General features: G+C 37.1%; 1 protein-coding gene across 1 annotated transcript in view; it reads left to right on the top strand.

Moving 5' to 3' along the window:
• The window catches only part of Tmem168 (transmembrane protein 168), a 32,972-nt gene that overhangs the window by 14,463 nt on the left and 3,081 nt on the right, over positions 1 to 15,428 (top strand). The window contains exons 3-4 of the mRNA XM_005363724.3: positions 4,601 to 4,743; positions 7,830 to 8,104. Of these exons, the coding sequence (XP_005363781.1) occupies positions 4,601 to 4,743; positions 7,830 to 8,104 (418 nt within the window). The remainder of the gene's footprint in view (positions 1 to 4,600; positions 4,744 to 7,829; positions 8,105 to 15,428) is intronic.

The raw sequence follows: 15,428 nt of genomic DNA, 5'->3' as shown, positions 1-15,428 counted from the left end.
TAGGCTCCCCCAAAGCCAGTATGTGCAGTAGGATCAAAAACCCATTGCCATTGTTCTTGAGTTCTCAGTAGTCCTCATTGTCTGCTCTGTAAGTCCGGTTTTATCCCATGCTTTTTCAGACCCAGGCTAGCTGGTCTTGGTGAATTCCCGAAAGATCATCCCCACATTCTCTCTGAAATCTTTCACTCTTATATGCCCTTCCTTGCTAACCATTGTAATTTGAAGATTCCGTGGAGATTTGGTGCTGCTTTTGTAGAAGCCCTTTTAAGGCAAACCAGAAAAGCCATTATACAGTTAATTTCACTGTGTGTGAAAGAGGGACAATCCCTGGTATGGTAGAAGTTTTAATGTCAGCCTCACATTCAAAGAAGAGATGAGCTGTATTAATGTAGCATGGGTTCACTTCTAGCAAGATGGAAGGACCAGCCTTTCCTTCATTTGGCACACACACCAGGGAGCTTTGCAGACTGCTGCTGAATTACAAATGCACAGTATTCACATTTTTTGTTTTGTTTTGTTTCATTTGTTTGCCCCAGTTTAGAGCCATTTAGTCTAGGTTACAAAGGGGAGAATTATTTTAGCTCGAAGCGAAAATGTTATCACTTTTCCCAGAACACTATAAAATGTGATGGCCTGGTACATTGTGGGTTGCTGTGACAGTAATGTGGAGCAGGTAATTTATAAAGAAATTACATTCATGTTTTCATAGTATGGAGGTTGGGAAGCTCAATTTCAATAGTGAGAGTTGAGATAGATGGATACATAGATAGAGAGACGGACAGACAGACGGATAAATGGATGGTGGATGAATGTAGGTAAAGGGCATGTTTCACTGCTTTGGATCCTTATAGAATAATCATTATTTCATCTGTGAAGGTCATTTCAGTTTTGTGTCCTTATGCCCAATAAACTTCCCATTAGACTCCATTTATTAAGATTGTTATATTGAGAGTTAAATTTCCAGAGCATTCTTTGGGGAAACATTGAAATCCTTCAGAGAAGTAGATGCTCTTTTCCCACTAAAACACCAAAAACAATGGTCTGAAAAGTATTTTCTTCTGAAGTATGGATGTGGTACATTTTCTAACAGATAAATCCTGAGCAGTGCATCATGAACGCCATAGCGTATACTTTCAGAAATCTAGATTATATTTCAATCACTCCGTCTGGGCTGTGGATGCAGTCAGCGGGCACAGAATGTGGGCCTGTTGCTGGGTAAACTTTGCAGCATACTTTTTAATATGGAGGAAATACAGGTGGTAAATATGTGAGCCACTAATAGTTATTATTGATTATATGCCTGACAGTGCAGACTTGGTTACATGTTGCACAACAATGCGTCAGTGTATCATACACTGTTACTAGACAGTAGGACATTTTCAGTTCCTTTATGATTTTATGGGACCGTGAATGGATAAGTTGTTCACATGCACACAAATGGTGCAATGGTCCATAGTTGAATGAAATATTGTTACATTGTGCATAACTGTCTTTTCTTCTTCATCTGGATTTCCAGCCTTTAAATGAGGACCATGTTGTGGTGCATGCTGTTAGTTTTCAAACTCGGGAGGCAGAGGCAGGTGGATCTCTGAGAGTTCAATACCAGCTTACCCAAATAATAAGTTAAAGTCAAGCTAAAACTACATCTAGAGACCCTGTTTCAAAAAACAAAGACAAAAATTAAAAACAAAAAACAAAACCTAAGCAATAAGAAAAACCTACGAGCTTATCCTTTACATTTTAAGAAGACCCAGCATTTCCAAACTGCTCCCTGTGTGTCAGCTCCACTCTGTACTATGCATGTATAAAATATATATTTCTCTTATTTGCTGTTCTTCTTTGCAGGGCAGACATGCTCTTGAGAGATTAGGATGCTTGGCTTCTACGAAGCCTCCACTCACAGCCTGCATTCTGTAATTGACCATTGTACAGTTTCATATGCTTTTCGACTTGGCAGGACCATAGAATTTACTTACTCCCACCTCTTTTGTTGATTATAGCAAAGCGTAAGTTAGTAGATTTGCCTGAGTCATTTTTATAACTGTTTTTACACTTATAAGGGTTGTGACTTTAATTTTTTGTGGTTTTTGTCTTTTTTGAAAGTACACAGTGGCAGTATATATTTCTAACACTTCTCTCTTTTAGAAAAGATTTATTTATTTATTATGTATATAGTGTTCTGTCTGCATGTATGCCGACAGGCCAGAAGAGGGCACCAGATTTCATTATGGATAGTTTTGAGCCTCCATGTGGTTTCTGGGAATTGAACTCTGGACCTCTGGAGAAGAAAGCAGTGTTCTTAACCACTGAGCCATCTCTCCAGCTCCAAGATTTTAATACTTCTATTAAGACTTTGATGACTATATATCAGTGTAGCATGATTACTAAAAACCCAAAGACTGAAATTGGGGTTCAGTCTGAAGGTTAGAAAAGCAAAACAGTCACTGGCTCTTACCTCTTCCTCTGTCCAAAATGGTGATCCTGCCTCCAGGAATCTCAGAATGAGAGACTGTGTGTGAGAGCTGTTTCTTCCTGTCTTATATTTCTCTCTACTCCTGGGATTAAAGGCGCGCACCACTGCTGGCCAGTTTCTATGGCAAACTAGTGTGACTGCTGGGATTAAAGGTGTGTGTCACCACTGCCTGCTCTGGAAGGCTGACCAGTGGGGCTGTTTTACTCTCTGATCTTCAGACAAGTTTTATTTATTAAAATACAAATGAAATATCACTGTGCAACAAGATCTCTTAAGTAATATTTAAACACTTAGATTTTTTTAAAAGTTCTCTAGATTTCTATTCTTTTACTTCTGATGACTTAATGTGTTTTGTTGGAGGCTGGAGAGATATGACATAGCTATTAAAAATGGTTACTATGCAACCATGAACATCCACATAATAAATATAATGTCTCGCAAACTCTAGTTTCCCCTCTAACTCCGGCTTCTTGCCTTTTACATACAGTATATGTCATTGCACACACAAGTTCACATATACACACACAGATACAGGTACGCATAAACTAAAAATGTAAAAAGTTGAATCTTCCATTTAGTTGTTTTTAATTCAACAAGCATAAACGTTTCCATAAACACAAACATAAGGTCTTTTTGAAATTACATGACAAGCATTACATAAGAAATATCTATAAGTTATATATCATTTATGTAAGGTGTAGCATATTTACACTGAAAGGGTTTTAGATACCATTAAGCTGGCAATGGGAATGTAAATTATATACAAATTAATGGCCTTACAGAAATGTTATATATCACATCTTTTAGTAAAGAATAGACCTATGTATATACACAAATACATATTCATGATGAAAAAACATTTTTAAAGATTTATTTATGTTTTGTCTGCTTGCATGTTTGTGTGCCACATGTGTGTCTGGTACCCGCAGAAGACAGATGAAGGCATCAGATCCCCTGAAACTGGAGTTATAGACTATTGTGAGCTGCTGAATGGGTGCTGGGAATTGAAATAGGTTTCTCTACAAGAATAAGTGCTCTTAACTGTTAAGCCATCTGCCTAACCCCAATATTTGTGACTTTAGATATATGTGTGTGTGTGTTTACATACATATACATACACATATATATATATATATAATACGAAATGTGGCAATATTAAAAAAGACTACTTGAAGTGATTTTAATCACTTTTACATTTTTATATTTTTCAATATTCATAAATCGAGTCTTTATACTAAATAATTATAACTTGCTATATTTTATATAATTGAGAGTATACCAAATTGGACAGTATATCTGTCCTTTCATTATGGGTAAATTTTCTACTTTTGACCAGATGAACCACTCCTTAATGTTGACATTTGCTCCTGTATATAGGCCATTACTTATGCAGCAGCAATGCAGGAATCTGATATAGTGCCAATATTAAAAAGCAACAGTGTAGGATTAATTATCATCTTTATATTTTATTTCAACTTAAATGAGCACTTGTTTTTCCTGCTTTTTAGTTTTAGTTAATATTTAAACATGGCTTTTTAAATTTTTTCTGTCTTTTATGTGCTGCTTTAAAGGTATTTAAATGTTCATAATTTTTTTTCCGTTGTGATCTTCAATTTAGACAACTTGAGTTTGGGGTTTTTAAAAAGTAAACTATTATGTAAAAGTGAATTCATCTTTTAGCCTTAAGATATTGATTTTCCTTTAGGTTTTATTCTCATAGTTTGTGGATTCTATGGGCTCCACATGGAATGGAGATAGTGAGTCCTTTCTCAAGCATGCTCTTTGATAAAGTAGTAGTAGTATTTGGAAAAACGATGCATATATTGCTTGAACATGAAGAGATGGTTTTTGTTTTGTACTCTTTCACATCAGAGTTGTTATATTTTTGTTTTAAGTTTGAATGGAATGTTATTTAACAAATTTTTAAAAATATGTGCCGTGTTTTGCTACAACTTCCAAAAGACTTAGAGATCTGTTTAAGATTCTTTTCTCCGGGTCTACAAATGTGTACATTTTCTTATTGTTTCCAAATACCAGTTATTTGTGTAGTGGTAAAAACTGAGTCAATACATATGTACGTAAATATACACAAACTATATAAACATTGTTTTGTTTTACCTTTTTTAGCCCACAAATGGAATCTTCTTGAGCATGTTTCTTATTGTTTTGCCACTGGAGTCCCTGGCTCATGGGCTCTTCCATGAACTTGGTAACTGTTTAGGAGGAACCTCTGTTGGCTATGCGATTGTGATCCCTACCAACTTTTGCAGGTACGGTGGTATGCTGGACTTCAGTAACAACTTGGCTGTTAAAGTTCTCTTAGATTATTTTTCCCCACCTTTACTTCCAAAATGTAGTGCTCTTGCACTTCATCCTTGTGTATAAAACTTAAGTGATAGTGTTATTTTCAGGATTAAATATATTTTGATAGATATGTTTAGCTGTTTTTTAGCTAGGATCAGGAAATCTGGATGAGCTTTTAAAAGAAAGGCCCTTCCTTAAAAGGAGGATCTTTTGATGACAGCTTCTGTTTCCTTGCAGGTTATAGGTTTATTTAAATTGTTCACCTGGTCTTCATTTAATTTTGGTATATGGTATCTATCCAGAAAATTGTCAATTTTTTTTACGTTTCCAATTTTGTGGAGTACAGATTTTTGAGTATGACGTAATGATTTTCTGGATTTCCTCAGTGTTATATTCCCCATTCATTTCTGATTTTGCTAATTTTGATGTTCTCTCTCTGCCTTTTGATTACTTTGGATACGTGTTTGTGCATGTCGTTGATTTTCTCAAAGAACCAGCTCTTTGTCTCATTGATTCTTTGTATTGTTTTCTTTGTTTCTATTTTATTGATTTTAGCCCTCAATTTGATTATTTCCTGTCTTCTACTCCTCCTGGGTGAGTTTGTGTCTTTTTGTTCTAGAGCTTTCAGGTGCGCTGTTAAGCCACTAGTGTGAGCTTTCCCCACTTCCTTTATGTTGGCACTTAATGCTATGAACTTTCCTCTTTGCACTGCTTTCACAGTGTCCCATAGGTTTGGGTACATTGTGCCTTGATTTTCATTGAATTTTAGTATGTTTTTAATGTCTGTCTTTATTTCTTCCTTGACCCAGGGATGGTTCAGTAGTTCACTGTTCAATTTCCATGAGTTTGTAGGCTTTTTGCAATTAGTGTTGTTGTTAAATTCTAACTTTAAACCATGGTGATCCTATAAGATACAGGGGATTACTCCAATTTTTTTGCATCTGTGGAGGTTTGCTTTGTTACTGAGTATGCAGTCAATTTTAGAGAAGGTTCCATAAGGTGCTGAGAAGATATATTCTTTTGTGTTTGGGTGGACTATTCAATAGATGTCTGTTAAGTCCATTAGAGTTGTGATATCTGTTCTCTTATTTCACTGTTAAGTTTCTGTCATCGAGAGTGGAGTGTTGAAGTCTCCTACTATTAGTGTGTGGGGTTTGATGTATGATTTAAGCTTTAGTAATGTTATATATTTTGAAGATCAATCCTTTGTCTGATGTGAGGTTGGTGATGATCTTTTTCCATTCAGTAAGCTGCCTTTTTGTCTTATTGACTGTGTCCTTTGCTTTACAGGCTCATCAGTTTCAGGAGGTCCTATTTATTTATTGTTGCTCTCATTGTCTGTTCTACTGGGGTTATTGTTTGGTAATAGTGGTTGTGTGTTTCCCTTCTTTGGGTTTTGTTGGTGTAAGGTTATCTGTTGCCTATGTTTTTGTGCATGCAGTTGGGTTTTTTAAGTTGGTGTTTTCCTTCTAGTACTTTCTGTAGGCCTGGGTTTGTGGATATGTATTGTTTAAATCTGGTTTTGTCACGGAACATCTTATTTTCTCCATCGATGGTGATTGACAACTTTGCTGGGTATTGTAGTCTGGGCTTGCATCTATCCAGTCTCTTAGTGTCTGCAGCACATCTGCCCACCTTCTGGCATTCATGGTTTCAATTGAGGAGTTGGGTGTAATTCTGATGGGTCTACCTTCGTATGTTACTTGACCTTTTTCTTTTGCAGCTCTTAATATTCTTTATTCTATATGCTTTGCGTTTTGATTATTATATGGCAAGGGGACTTTTGTTTTTGTCCAGTCTATTTGGTGTTCTGTAAGCTTCTTGTACCTTCATAGAGATATTTTTCTTTAGGTTGGGAAAGTTTTCTTCTATGACTTTTTCTTTTGGATATTTTTTTCTCTGCCTTTGAGCTGGAGTTCTTCTCCTTCTTCTATTCCTATTATTCTCCCACAAGTTTGGGTCAGCTGTCTCTGTGGGTTTCCCTGTCATGATTTTGACCTCCCTTGTTCATGTAGTTGCCCCGTCCTCTCTTGGACTGGTCTCCTGGAGCTCGGCCTAAATTTTTAATAGTGCATTTTTATCAAAGGCTTACTGGAACTAGAAGGGACTCTTAAGAAATGCATGTGGTTCAGGAAGGTCTCAGAAAGGAAGGCATAACAATTCTACAGAAAGAATTTGTGGAAATAGTAATTTGCACAGTTAATTTTTGCCCTGGTTACTGTTAAAAGTCAGAAATATCCAAAAGATTTTATTTTAATAAACACTGAAGAATTAACTGGGATAGGATTGATAGTACAAGAAGTAAAATTTAGAGTTTTTCCATTTTCTGATGGAAATTTCATTTTGGAGAGGAGAGTAGTGATGAATTTTGTTCCTTAACATTAAAACTTTTCATTTCTGGTAGTTATAAAACATAGTTTAGTGTGTTCCCCAGGGTACCGTTTGTTCCAGAATCAGGTCAAAGTCTTCAGTCAGTGTTAAGTCTTAATAACTACTTTTAAAGTCATATTTGTTAACAGATGATTTCTTCTGTTTTTAAACTGTACCTTAAGTTAGTAGATTTTGAACACATTACAAAGATCCTGTTTTTCACCACAGAAATTAAATATATAATCACATTCTTGCTTCCCATGTTTTACATGTGAGTTTAATTTTCTCAACAATACAGTGATCTTTCCTTTTAGTTCCTACTTGGGTGTTCTTGAAATATTTAGTACAATCTTGCTTTTAAATGTTTTTATTCAATATTGTTTACTTATAAGAAAATAAGGATAGGGACAAAGAACAGTGCTATATATTTCATGTGATACTATTTCAGCCTTTACTCTTCTACTGAGAAGAAATACAAGTTTTAGAAACTGGGTTTGGGGTTTTCTAAACTTAATTGTTAGCTTGAAAGGAGCTATAGAAGAGAAACTTGCCATTTAGTTAGCCTGCCTGATTATGGTTTTTAGGTAATCAATTATAGATGGCAAATGAGAATGTAACATAGAATAATTAATACTTTCTAAAACCAGAATAATCAGGATAATTTTTCCCTCTCCTTTCGCAGTCCTGATGGTCAGCCAACACTGCTCCCACCAGAGCATGTGCAAGAGTTAAATTTGAGGTCTACTGGCATGCTCAATGCCATCCAAAGATTCTTTGCATATCATATGATTGAGACCTATGGATGTGACTATTCCACAAGTGGACTGTCTTTTGATACTCTACATTCCAAACTGAAAGCCTTCCTTGAACTTCGGACAGTCGATGGACCTAGACACGATACATATGTTTTGTATTACAGCGGGCACACCCATGGCTCAGGAGAGTGGGCACTAGCAGGTAAGTTCACCTTTGTCAGTTTCACTGTTGTACAATCACACAGAGGCAATAAAGTTCTCAGATCACTGCTTCACAGATGACCAAGGCTATATGATTACTTTTGATTTCTTTGAGATTACCTATTTCATTTTAGTAAACTGTAACAAGGATTTGAAAATCTTATAGTATTTAGAGAGGAAAATATGTGTTTGATTTGAGACTTATGATCAGTCTCCTTTTAAAATGTTTTCAGAATCATCCCATACCAATAGTGTCTTTTAGAAGCTGATGAACTTAACTTTAAGTCTTTAAGTGCTGTAAACACGTCCATAAAACAAGGGAAAGTAGGGAATGAGCAGTTTCATTGTAAGCCTTAAACTCTTTAGTGTTAGTTTAGATTGTTGATGCACTTATCCTTTTAGAGTCCTGAAAGGGAAAAGCTTAAGTTTACTTGCATATAGGAAAAGAAAACAGTTTGTTTTCCCCAAGAGAAGTTCCAGAGAAGTGAGCTCTTATAGTAGTACGTGGATTTGTAAGTCTTCCTAACTATAGTAAAGATTTTTAGTTTTAGGCTTTATTTTGTGGATTAGTATGTGCCCAGAACATAAAAGAACTTGGAAGCTGGTAGGAGAAGCCTTAAGTAATGCCTACGTTAAAGAAAATCATGGAATATATTATGAAAAAGTAAGGTAATTTTCCTATTTTAGCTTGAAAATAATCCATATAGATTTAATTATATCCGGCCTAGTTTTAAATTCAGATGAAGACAATAATGGAGTTGTCATAAAATGTAAGTGTAAATGTTGTGATGCTCGATATTTATTGCCAGTTGTTTTGATTTAGTGGTAACCAGGAGACTGGTAAAACAGACTTCTGGGTGTGCTCTCTGGCGTTTCCAGATAGAATTATTCCTGGAACTGGGGAGAACTTCCCTGAATATAGGCGTGCGATGCAATGGTCTGCAGGGCTGAGTGAAGTAAATATGGGAGAGAGAAAGCCATCTGTCCCAGGTTACCCCACCCCGCTTCTCCACTGCCATGTATGAGATGCTCTGCACTGCCGCACCCCTGCATGAGCACTGATGCCTCTGGACCTGTGAGCCGAATAAGCCCTAGTGTCCTTTAAGTTGTTTTTGTCAGAAGCCTTGTTTCATAGATGAGAAGTCAGTCATACCTACACTCCGGTCAGAGAAACTAAGCCTGGTATTGACAGAGCTGCAGTTAAGAACTGCAGAAGCTAACAGCCTCACATAGCAGATGGTTTTAAGTCAGCTTGAACCCACCAATTTCATGCCTGACTTGTAACTGAGGCTTTATCAGAAATAAAAACAGCTTTTTTAAAACTTCATTTTTTTTGCAATTTAATATGAAATAATGCAATGTTTGTTTTGGGAATAAAGCAAATGTTGGGCATATTTTAAATATCAGTTACTATGCTTAGTATTTGGTAAACAATATTAGATTTGATTTTCATATGAAGTCCTCTGATCGCCTCTGTGCCTTCCAGAGGATACAGTGGAAGCTGGAGGCAGCATGTAACTTCCTGTGATCAGCCCCAGGTCTGCCAGACCCCTGAGACATTTTCCCACTCTTCCATGTCCCCACCATCAGCAGGCACCTGACTCCAGACGAGCGTGCTCTGGTTAAACAGAGTTGTTAGCGTGGATCACACATATATAAAAGGGAATACAAGAAACTCCTTGAACATAGCTTATAAATTCATTTCCCTAACCTACAGCTCTTGAATGACAATCCAGAAAAGAGTCTTCATGACTACCTCGATTCTAGGGAAGGAATAGACATGTATGTATTTTAACTCAGAGCGCCTATAGAAAAGTTCTAGTCCATTAAAAACACTTTAGAATAAAACCTCAGACTAAAGGAAGGACTGATTTTTGTAAATATAATATTTATAAACTTTGCAAACCCTGTGTGGAAGGGAGAAAAATTTTTTAGATATTCACATATCCCTGTAATTTAAAAATATTACAAGACAGTATTAGGAATGGGATTTTTCTGTGTTGCTCAGGCTTGTCTTTAACACCTGGACTCAAGCACTCCTCCTTACTGTCTCCTAAGTGGAGCCTGGGACTGCAGGTCTGCAGCCTAGCACTCAGCTAGTTCAGAAAATAATTTTTGGCCTAACTCTTGTATGTATACTTCCATTAAGGAATTATACCTAATATAAATGTTTTTCAGAATCTTTATATTTTCTTCTTAAATATTTTGAAATTTATAGCAAGCCTTTTTAAAAAGTAAATCCTACTCATTCAGCTTACTAATACTTATATCACCTTTCTCTTTTCTGGAAAAAAAAGATAATAATAGATAGTATCTAAATTTGGTATTAAGTTTCATGAAGACTTAGGAACAATTTATGTAAACTTAATTTTAAGATAAAATTATAATTTTTATAAATATCTAGATGTAACATTCTAGAGTAATATCTTTATAGTCTTTGAAATATACTATCAGTAAATTGGCCATTATGAAATTTCTTTATTAGCCAAAAAGTTTTGTGATTTTGTAATGGTTATAGAGTTTATTATACAAAATAAGAAAGTAAATTACAAAGGAGAATGGATGGTGGGTATCCCATAGTATAGTATGACACTACCCTGTCTTATAGTTCATGGATACAAACTGCTATGGGGCCCTGGCTTGGGCAGCCTGCCTCATTTGAAAGTAGTCTGGTTGAGCCGGGGCCATGAATGCTCTTCAGACCTGCCTGACTCAAACCTTGCAACACTGATTTTGCCTTGAAATTGAGTAGAACACGCCTGCCCTGTGGAAAATGCTCTAATTTGTTCCAAATCAAATGACAAGGAGCTTTAAACTCTGATAATTTAATACCTATCTCCTTGGCAGCCTTGAAGTATGACCCATTAACACTAGATTTTACTTGGGTTAACAAATTAACATCAAGTTTACGACAATGCTACTTTGGGAAAGAGAATCTCAGTATGCCTTTGTTCCTTATGTTAACACACACTACTTAGAATATGCAGTCTTTGTAGATTTTTGGAGTTTTAGTATTAAAACAGATAATTTTGTCTCCTTGCTTTAGGGCAGTGGTTCTCAGTCTTCCTAATGTTGCCACCCTTTAATACAGTTCCTCGTGTTGTGGTGATCCCCCTACCATAAGATTATCTTTGTTGCTACTTCATAAATTAATTTTGTTGTTATTATGAATTGTAATATTTAACAATGATAAAGTATAGTGGGACTTTTCTGTCCTAATTGCCAGCTCCCAAATAACCACATGGAAACTTCTTATTAATTAAGAAATCTCAGCTAATAGCTGTAGGCTTATTTTTAGCTACTTATTATAACTTAAATTTTAGAAAAAATAACCCATTCCTATTCATCTGTGTGCTGCCTGAGGCTCATTTACCTCATCTGCATACTGCCCATCCTGCACCTTTCTGCATCTCATGGCATCTCCTCATACCTCTGCCCTTCTTCCCAGCATTCTCTCTGCCCCCAAAATCCTGCCCAGCCATCAGCCGGTCAACTCTTTCTTAACCAGTGAGAGTAATATATATTTGCAGTGTTCATCTAGGGAAAATGACTGAAGTAAAAATCCCCATGGAGTCAGGATTTGGCCTGCTCCTAAAATAACATGGAAGTCAATTAGGCTGTTGGAAAGTTCAAATAATATCACTCACAGGGATGTTCCAGGGTTTAGGAGGAAAGGGACTACAGAAAGTAAAACATAAATTCTCGAAGATCTGGGCGGAGCCTGGGTCCTTAGGCAGCAGATCACCAGGCTGTAAACTGCATCCATTCTCAGCACTCCAGGACACATTAAACATCTCCTTTCCTTGAAGAATGCTGTGAGTTTAGCTTTCCAGGCCTCTCCAGTGTCATCTGTGTCCACAGCCCATTTGCCATCTACAGTTGCTCTACCTAAAAATTTTGGAAAATAGAAAAAAGTATTTTTCTGCTTGGAAAGGAAACAGATTTCTAAATACCCAGTAATCCCTACCACAATAATTTCTGTAGATAAGCTTCTGTGTTGTGCTTGTCCTCATGATCTAAACATTCCCTCATAAAATTGTTGTTGTTGTTGTGTTTTTTGGCTTTTCGTGACAGGGTTTCTCTGTGTCTCTCAAATTGTTGTAAGTTTTATTTTTTATAAAATATTCTGATTATTCTATAGCTTATTTCTGTTCCCCTTGTTTCAGATTTTATATTAGCCTAGACTTCAGTGGTAAGAAATATTTATAAGTTTCCCTCTACTCTTATTGTTTTCTTGGGGGTAGATTCCTAGAATTAACATGATTGTAACCTTTGGTCATTGAGACAGAGCCAGGGGTGGATTGAGTTTAGGACAGTTGCCTCGGGCGCAAAACTGAAGAAGGAAGTGTACAGTACCTTCATTTTCTGTATTTAGAAAGACGAAAGACTGCCACAAGACTCAGAGACCTGACAAAAATTTAAAATAATAGCAGGATACAAGCATACAAGGTTTCAGTTTTGTATATCAGCAGTGAATTCAATCAAGAAAGCATTCCCACTCATAGTAGACTCAAAGAAAAAAAAAGAACAAAATGAAAATCTGGGAATATTCCTATTGAAGAAGACAAAGACCACTATAGTGAAAATTATAAAACACCTAAGAAAGCAATGGAAGAAAGCAAAAGAAGATGGAAAAATTCTCCCATGGTCATATTGTGGGACAAAAATATTGTTAAACTGCCATATTGCAAGAAAATCTACAGATTTTAATGCAATCCCTCTTAAATACTAATGAAATTCTTTACAAATAAGAGAAACATCCTGAAGTCTGTAAGCGAGCGCTGTGGATGAAGCCGCAGAAAGGTTTTGCGAGTAAAAATAAAGGTTTGTTGAGGCACCCAGCCTGCCAGGCTCTTGAGGGTGGGCAGAGACACAGCAAATGGCAGGAAGCCTTGCGAGTTCTGTGCAGAGCAGGTAGTGGATGGTTCTTGTGAGTCAGAACAGTCTGGGATTTTGAGTAGCTACAAGTGAGCTGGGAGCTAGCACAACCTGGGAGCTAGCTGGGCATTTGATCTGTTACAGACTTGAGTTAATCAGGAACTACATGCCCTTGTTTGAGGTAGTCGCCTGGGGGGGTTGGGGCAGTAAAGGATAAGGGAAGTAATGACTTTTCCTGGCAAACAGAAACCCACTTAGCAAGATTTCTGATGAATGCTGAGTTTAGGTTTTGTTTGTCTGGTAGCAATTTTTCTGTTTGCCTGATCAAAGTCCAGCCTGAGATGTCCAGTCTGTCATTCAGGACATTGTCAGCAGCACTTTTGTTTTGGGGGCCTGCTTTGGACCTAACAAAATTCATGTGAAGACATGAAGGCTTTGAATAACCAAGCAGGCTGAGCAAAAAGTGCAGTGCCTCTAGTATAGTGTAGGTGCTGGAATGTACACTAGCTCTGTATGTAGAGTAGTGACTCTACTTTTCCAGTGCTTTTTAGAGTGTTACTTTTCTATGGCACTTTCCTTCTAGTGATTGAGCCCGGACACAGCAGTAAACAGAACTTACTGTTTTTTCTTTAGCAGCCCATGTGTCTCTTCCTCTTCCTCACCTCTCTTCTTCCCTCCCCATCTTTTCTTCTTTTCTTTATTTCTTTCATTATCACATTCTTTTCTCTTAGTGGAGTATTCTGGATGAGTCTGTACGTTTTATTCAGGTGACTTCAGAATCTGGAAGAACTATTTATTCTGTTACTATTTGAGCTGTAGGACCCCTGTAACCACAGTAGCTGTGCAAGCAACCAGAGATAAAACTGAAAAAGTGTGGATTTGTTTGCATTAAGTGTTATTTGTGTACATAATTATTGAGAGTTATTAATTAATTAGCAATATTAATAATTTAACAAAATGAATTTTCTATTAATTTAAAGTTTCACAAAGTCTTCCTTTGACTTTCTACTATGTAAAAAAACATAATATAAATGATCATTGTTGATCCTTTGGAAACTACAACTCCCAGACTCCTCCTGGACTACGGATACCTGTGCGCACCCCAGACACCCTTGCGCTCCCTGTTAAAAAGGCAGGGCCACACGAGGCTCTCTCTCTCTCTCTCTCTCTCTCTCTCTCTCGTTCGCCTTTCCTTGTGTGTCCCGCAGGCCTCCCCGCCCTCTTGTGTTCCCCTCCCCCATTAAAGTGGACCCACGTGGGAGCCGCCGTGTCATGTCTGTGTTTGTTCCGCCGTGTGTGTCTGTCCTGTGCCCCGTGTTCAAGAAGAACACCCCTGCATTATTCTTTTTTTTTTAAGAAGAACAATCATCATAAAAGCCAAGTGGCAGTTTTCATGAGGATTATGAGCTGTCTTTTACTAGGCAACTGTAGAATGTTTGCTTTTCTGTATTACTGTATTATTTTACTTTTACTAAATTTATCTATAGTCTCTAACTTATAGTAGTTCAACTTCATAATTTTACAGTAGTGTAAAAAGTAGATACAGTCACTGCAAGCATATTTTTGTTTACATACTTTACCATATCAGCAATGTGGTAATCCCTGAATGCTAGGCAGTGTCAGCAGCCACAGTCACAATGGTGGACAGCTAATGCTTGAACGTCGTGTGTTAGTAGGCTTTGGTGTTTGTGTTTAGAAGGTGCCGTATATTGAATACTGTTTCAACTTATACTGTTTTCATTTTAGAATGATTTTCATCTGTATGTAACCCTATTGTAAATCAAGGAACATAGGTATAGAAATCAATTTCCTCTAGTTACCATAGCATATTTTTATGTAAGTTATAGGTCTAAATGTATGTTTTTAAAAGTATCTTCTGGGTGCTGGTGAGATGGCTCAGAGGATAAGAGCACTGACTGCTTTTCCAGAGATACTGAGTTCAATTCCCAGCAACCACATGGTAGCTCATAACCATCTATAATGAGATCTGGTACCTTCTTCTGGCCTACAGGGATACATGAAGGGAGAATATTGTATGTATAATAACTAAATCTTTAAAAAAAAAAAGCATCTTCTGAAGAGACACTTTGAAAGTATCTTTCATTTTTTTTGTTATTGTTGTTTAATATTCTTTTTTTTAATTTATTTATTTATTAAAGATTTCTCTCTCCTCCCCGCCACCGCCTCCCATTTCCCTCCCCCGCCTCCCATTTCCCTCTCACTCCCCCAACAAATTCCCCCTCCCTCATCAGCCCAAAGAGCAGTCAGAGTTCCCTGCCCTGTGGGAAGTCCAAGGACCTCCCACCTCCTTCCAGGTCTAGTAAGGTGAGCATCCAAACAGCCTAGGCTCCCACAAAGCCAGTATGTGCAGTAGGATCAAAACCCAGTGCCATTGTTCTTGAGTTCTCAGTAGTCCTCATTGTCAGCTATGTTCAGCGAGTCCGGTT

The sequence above is a fragment of the Microtus ochrogaster genome, linkage group LG10 (genome assembly GCF_000317375.1).
Source record: "Microtus ochrogaster isolate Prairie Vole_2 linkage group LG10, MicOch1.0, whole genome shotgun sequence".
Lineage (NCBI taxonomy): Eukaryota > Metazoa > Chordata > Mammalia > Rodentia > Cricetidae > Microtus > Microtus ochrogaster.
Note: the sequence above shows the minus strand (reverse complement) of the source record. Positions and strands in the feature narration are given on the sequence as shown.